The sequence below is a fragment of the Solanum pennellii genome, chromosome 5, assembly GCF_001406875.1.
Source record: "Solanum pennellii chromosome 5, SPENNV200".
Lineage (NCBI taxonomy): Eukaryota > Viridiplantae > Streptophyta > Magnoliopsida > Solanales > Solanaceae > Solanum > Solanum pennellii.
In genome coordinates, this window is record NC_028641.1 from 63956139 (window position 1) to 63963130 (window position 6992).

Below are 6992 nucleotides of genomic sequence, written 5' to 3' on the forward strand. Positions count from 1 at the left end.
ACACCCACATATATGAATTGGAAGTACAATAAAACACTTGAGTGAAAAAGAAAGTACATAGAATAGATTGATCAAAAGAGTAAAAAAAGTTTATCTTTTTTAGAAGGGAACACAAGGAGTGGACGTATCAAGTTATTAGTATTATTAATATAATAAAAATGAGTCATGGAAGAAACCATTAGTTTCTTCTATTCTTCTTCCTTCCGTTATACTAATATTTCATAGAGGTCAAAGACATGTTCTTCTCCGCCGTCTTAGAATGACAAAGAAAAACCAAGTGGTGACAAATCAAGAGAACGTCCAATTTTTTATTTGTACATACACACACAACACACACACAAAAAAAAAATATTCATTCACTCATCATTACTACTACTAAAACTTCAAGAACCCTATTTATTTCACTTTGTACTTCTTCTTATTCTTCTTAGTATATAAATAGAAGTTCGTAGTATCTTTATTTCTCACAACAAAACTTTGGTCCAAATAAAAAAAATATATGTCGTCTTCACAATCACCACCATCATCTTTAGGAGGAGGAGGAGAAGGACCTTCTTCTTCTAGGAGAGGTAGACGTGTTGGAAATGATGTTTGGCCTGAGCCATTTGTGGAGGATTTGGCTTTGTTAGTTGCTATTGATGCTTCACATTCTCTTGGCCGTTTGGCTGCTGCTCAAGCCCTAGCTCTTATTTATCAGGTAAGGCACCTTTTTTTTAAAAAAAAATTAAATTACTAGTCGTATACAAGAGTTGTTCGTATGATAAAGTATTCCTCACTCTCATTTTCAATTCTAAGATTGTGCGTTTGAATCATTAAAAAATAGAAGATGAAATTGTTGTAATGATTTTTACATAATTATATTATTTGTGGGGGGCTTAATTTGTTTGACCAATTATAGTGTTACATAACATAACAAGAATATGTAGATTTGCATTAAAGATTTTCTGAAAAAGTGAAGAAATGGTTGATGGATAAAGTAAAATTTTGCAAGTACTTGATGATGTATGCTATTTTAAAATAGCTAGGCATGTAGGCTGCAGGATGTAAAGATTTGAGCATCATCAAAACTATAAATTTAAGTCTGAGGAAGGTTGTACTTGTGCATCAGAATTTGAATTTATTTTCTTTAATTTTAATTCTTTGTTGGTAGTTTCTTGATGATGAAATTAATTACTAGTTCCCTTTGTTGAAAGGAATATAGAGTAATACAGCCATCATTTTCATACTTTAGGTTATCCATTTTTAGCATATAGTCATAAGGAAAAAAGGGTTCTTTTGGTTTCTCTTGAAGTTCATTTCCTTTTTGTTGCATGACCTTTTTCAAACTCTAGTAAGTACTGCCAACAGAATGTGTATATTTAGTTAGAGATGTTTGCAATTCACAAACCCTTCTCTTTTGTTTCACTATTTGGTTTCATTCTCTCTCACTCTTCTTTTTTTAGAGTTTTACTTTTTTTTCTTTAATTTTCCAACATGTTTGGTTGATATGATTTAGGTAAACCATAAAAAAAAGCTTTTTTTTATAATCCTTTGGGTTACTATTTTATGTTTTCTGGTCCCCCACATTCTCATCTCAGGTAGCTAAAGGACAACAAAAACATTATCACACAGTATCTGAATATGTACTAATCTAGATTGAAGTCTCATAGATGGTGTCTTTTTGTCTTCATTTCTACATTTTAAAATGTAGACCATTATTAATTTAGAATTCTTAGGATAAAATGCTTTTGTTTTAGCTTATTGTTGGTTTAATTAGATGTCAATGGTCAAACAAATATGAAGAAGTTGAAAGTGGCAAAAAGAGTATAAAGATTCGTTGTTTCTAACGAGAAAAGCCATAAGGCCACCTTTCTTGGAAATGAAAGAAAAAAAGATATAATAGAGGTCATGTGGTGTCTTGTATGAAAGAATAATAATCTCAGTATAAATTTAATACAAGACTATTTTATCCTCTGCATTTTGTTGAAGGTGTTAGCTAAATATTGAATTACTTATCGCACTATTTATACATTAGTGATATGATAAATTATCTCATATACATGTATCAATAACTCATCCTGGTCAAGATAATTAATCTCGACCCCAATAATATACAAAGATTTATTTGTGATGAGGTTGATATTGGGTTGTGCTTATGGTATTCGTGTATGTTGTGTGGACCACAAAGCAAGCAGTTCAATTTTTGTATCTATGTGTTTGGATTTTGTTCAAGTCAATCTCTTTTTCTTGTGTCAGTTTTGACTCTTCAAGAATGCTTTTGTCCCTTGTCTATTTAAAAAAAAAACAAAAATACTTTGGCTTGGGAAATCACATCTTTTTCCAACTAGTACTAATAAAAATGTTTCAGTTGATTTATTATTTGAATTTTCACCTAATTTGTGAGAGTTGAGAGAAAGAGAATGAGTAATTAAAAGTTATGTGATTGAAGGATGTTACTGTGTGTTAACAGTAGCTTGTGTTAGTAAGCCTGGAGGAGGGGTGGGGTGTATTTAAAAGGAGAGAAATGTCAGTATATTTTTTGTTGCTTCACCTGATGAAATCTAGCTTCTACCCTAAGACTGACTACCATGTTTACCTCTACTCTGCCCCCTACTAACTGACTCCTTTCTGACTCCCTAGGCTCCATCCTTATTCTACAATTAGGTTTTCCCATTTTCTTTTTTACTTTTTTCCCTACTTGCTTCTTAATTATACTTACTTATAACTCTTAATCCAATTATACTTACTTATAGTAACTCATAATCTAATCTAAAATATTTATGTATTTGCCTCTAATTTACAACTCTTCAATTTTTGAAATTAGGGTAAAAGGTTAACAGGTGTAAATGGTGTTGTTTTTTATTTGTGAGGGGTTTAGTTGTAGTTTTATACTGTCTTGCTTCTTGTTGTTGGTTGTGTTTAGGATATTGTTACTGTTTCCTTATAAGTTACCTATTTTGATATGTTGGGTACTTGAGTTGAGGATTCTTCGAAAACTCTGCGTTGTATATGCTTTGTTCTCTCCAGACTCTAGCTGTGAAATATAAATTTTGTATATGACACTAATTAATAAGCATGAGCATAGCATGGCTTAATATTAAGTTTAGTTGTTAATACATGACTTTTGTTGTTACATACTCTTAAATGATGTTGCTGAATAATATTAACTTTGTAATGGCTACTAAATTCAGGTTTGTTCAACATGGCAAGCAGTGTCACACTCAGATATGCTCTGGCAAAACCTAACAAGGCGTATATGGAACCGCCACGAGCTTCTCAGGCAAACATGGAGGGAGGAGTACATATATTGGCATCAAACAGCCAATAATTTCCTTCACCATAGATACGCTTATAACACCCTCCATTTCGTGCCTCAAAACAATGTGGAAGGTGATGATGATGATAATGACAACAACAATAACAATAACAACAACGACAGTCTCTTCTGTCGTCGTTTAGCCTTGTCTGATCATCATCTAGCAGCTGGTTTTTCTAACGGCTCGGTTCAATTATTTTTCCTACCTAGGAGGCTACATTTGTCAACATACCACCCTCATCATCGCGATCGTTTAGGCCGATTCTCTAGGGCTGTTTCTGGGATTATCTTATCTGATGTTCAACTTGTGTTTGCTTCTCTAGATGGTGATATTCATGTTGTGGTCATTGGTGATGCTGCACCACCTAGAAGGGCTCATTTAGGTGATGTAGTCAATGATGGTGCTTTGGTGGATTTTACTGGCTCTGACCAATGGTGGGTTGGACTCTATGCAGGTATTATTTTTATTATTTCCATAAACTGTCTAAGCGTGTTGTAGTGTTAAAAGTTGATTTTTATACTTTTGATGAAAAACCAGTAATTTGCGTGTGGATAATGAGGAAAAAAGGGTGCTTAGATTAAAGTTTTGATTATTGAATATTCTACGTAAGGCTTGTTAATTTGTAGTTCTTGGTCTGTGTGCTGTCATTTTTCATTTTTTTCTTTTGATGAAAGGTCAAAATTCTTGACCAAGTGAACAATTTATGTGGTACCTTTTATTACAACATAAAATGTGACGATAGGCACCGCATAAAATAAAGTAGACGTTTGATTATGAAATTTGAAAAAAAAAGAGTAGGATTTTGTTTTCAAAGTTGAATGATATTTGAAAGTTAAAGTTGTTTTTGTAATTATTTTTGACTTTTTGTGATTAATATGGAATGAAAAAAGTGAAGACATTTTTTGATTCTATATATTAGACTTCAAGTTGAATTCTGAAACTTTATGCCACTATGGAAAAACTGGTCCATAAGCGATTCGAGAAGAATGATTAGGCGTATATTCTATTCTTTCTACTATGTCTATAAACAAAGTGCTTTGTTTCCAATCAGTTCTTCGAAGTATGAACAAGTTTTAGTTACGATACATTCGTTTAAGTTGATGCACTTGCATTTTTTCAGGTGTTCCAGGGAGGGCATTTCACATATGGAATAGGGAGACAGAAGAACTAGTCTTTGTTGGTGGTGAATTAACAGATCCAGAAGCTTTAATGGGTTGGCACCTACTAACCGAAATAACCGAAATCGTTGGTCGAATCCGAGTAACAACTCGAGAGACAGCCGTGGCATGTACAAGCCTTCAGCTAATGGTAATTGACTTACAAAACCAAGGCATAATAATAAGAGCACAACCTTCCCGAAGAGGGATCATCGTTGCATCATTCGATGCCTATAACGAGACACTAGTGGCTGTTGACACTCGAGGCATGGCCAACGTGCGTAGGGCGGATAATTTGGAGGAAAGATCAAGGTTTACTGTTAGAGGTGCCAACCAAAGAGGAGTTGTTGGATGCATAAATGGAGGATATGGATTTATGTGGCTAGGGAATGTTGTTAGGGTATGGGATATTGAAAATGGAAACTATCTATATAGTTTTGGGGAAAGAATAGGTGATGTTAATGCTATAATTGCTGATGAAAGGTATGTGGTAGCTTGTTCAAGTGATGCTACTATACATTTGTGGGACTTTGGTGCACCATAGTAGTATGCACAATCTTTTATTTTATTTTTTTTTGTTTTTTGTGGTATTATTCTTGGTGGGAGTTTAAGGTATTTAGGTAGAGTAGAGGCAACATGGATGAATAGAAAAAGAAGAGAAAACAAACAAAATTGTGAGGGGGAATGAATATATGCTGTTTGTACCAAGAATCTACCAATTATATGCTTTTTTATGCAATGCAAAGTAGTATCTTTTACTTTGTCTAGTTTGTTGTTCCCATTTTAACTATGCCTTTGTCATTCTTTCAATTAGACCTAAGTTTATTTCAGAATTATTATTTACTTTAGTTTTTCATTTTTTCACATTTTCTTCAATTTGAATATAACAAGTTCAAGTAGCTGAAATAGTTGAGAGTTATGACAAGAAATTACTAATTTCTAACTTTATTAGTGCTAAGTAACTTTCTCTAGTTTGTTATTATCAAGTTTTACTATGCTTTTGTCATTCGTTCAGTTAGACCTAAGTTTATTTCAACGTTTTAATTACTTTTGATGTTCTATTTCAATTTGAATATTAACAAGTTCAAGTAGTTATGACAAAGAAAAATTACTAATTTCTAACTTTATTAGTGCTTAGTAACTTTGTGCTATGACTTTTTTTTAATTAAAATTGATACTAATACATAGTTTTTGTAGACTTTTGCTAGTGATGATTTCATAGAATTGAGGCAAAATGGACGAATCAAGATTGATTCATTCCCTAGCTATATATTCAACAAGCATCTCACACACTTCGCCACAAATTGAAAAACAACAATATTTTGTATAACTATGTTGATTAGGGTGAGTATTCTTACATGGCTCAGTCTTGATTGGGCCTCTACAATTTTGTTGGTTTTGAGAAAACCCATTCTGATTGATACAATTGTATCCGGATGCGAATTGTAATTAACAAATTATAATTATTTTTGCCTCATTAGGTTCCAAGTTTTGCTATTTATGAGAATTCCTCCCTCCCCAAAGATGTCTTGATTTTTGGTGCCCTTTAAAATATGAGTAATTTCTCTAAATAGTCAATTATTTTAGGGAAATTACCTAGAAATATCATTTATATTTGTTTTAGTTTTATAATATCACTCAACTTTTTCTATTTTTCTCAAAATATATACTTGATACAAAAAATGCATTATCTCTCTCATACTAGAATGTCATGTCACATTTTTGAATTATTAATAATATATTTTTTATTCTTTAAATGACAACTTGTTTAATGTATCTATGAAAAAACATTAATCCATCCCCTATGAAAACCTAGATATTTCAATTTTATAGGGAAAATTTTTATCATGTATTTCATTTACTAGTATTTACCATTATATCCATACACAAATTTAGTCTTGCTGTCGAGGAAAAAATTAAATTAGTTCCTTGAAACTGATGAAGAAGACAAAAAATTTAATTGGATATTTAGAGATAAATAAGATATTAGGAATATTGATTTTCACACAATCTATAAATATATGTTGCTTGTTCACGGTAAAAAAATCAAAGTTTTTTGTTCACGGTAAAAAAAGATCTTTACACATACTATAAACATTTGTTCAAAGCTTAGACAGATTCAAACAATAGAAATATCCGATTCAAAACAAGCAAGCAAAAAATCCCCTAAATTTTAAGAAAATTACTCCGATATCATGTTAAGTATTTAAATTATTTCACAACTTACACTTCAAAAATAAAAAAGTCATAAGAAAACTTGAATTCTACCTCATGGCGATTTCTTTGGTCGACATCAAATTTACATAAAGGCTCAGGAGACAGTTCCTTATGCAAGTTCGTTAATTTATTTCTTGAAGAACCGGAGGAAACCACATATTTTCTTGAAGAATCGGAGGAACTCATATTGCAGTTTCTTATGTAATTTTTTTTTACTGGGGTATAATATATGCGTTGTCTAAATTTTTTTAAAAAAATTGTTGATCCAAAAAAAAGAAATAATTAATGTGACGTGACATCCCAGTAGGAGAGACATAATATA

At 31.8% G+C, this 6992-nt stretch overlaps 1 protein-coding gene across 1 annotated transcript; it reads left to right on the forward strand.

Annotated features, from left to right (window-relative positions):
* The first annotated feature begins 74 nt into the window (after positions 1-74).
* Positions 75-5220, forward strand: LOC107019635 (transcriptional regulator STERILE APETALA-like). The gene is made up of 3 exons (XM_015220054.2): positions 75-697; positions 3171-3750; positions 4417-5220. Exons 1-3 carry the CDS (start codon positions 500-502, stop codon positions 4995-4997), a joined length of 1359 nt encoding a protein of 452 aa, XP_015075540.1. The 5' UTR covers positions 75-499; the 3' UTR covers positions 4998-5220.
* The last annotated feature ends 1772 nt before the right edge of the window (positions 5221-6992 follow it).

What these genes read in the sequence shown, in the direction of transcription:
- LOC107019635 (XM_015220054.2), top strand. Translation starts at nt 500, where the DNA reads ATGTCGTCTTCACAATCACCACCATCATCTTTAGGAGGAGGAGGAGAA. An exon ending in CCCTAGCTCTTATTTATCAG is followed by an intron (nt 698 to 3,170) that starts GTAAGGCACCTT and finishes TACTAAATTCAG; the next exon opens with GTTTGTTCAACATGGCAAGC. An exon ending in GTGGGTTGGACTCTATGCAG is followed by an intron (nt 3,751 to 4,416) that starts GTATTATTTTTA and finishes GCATTTTTTCAG; the next exon opens with GTGTTCCAGGGAGGGCATTT.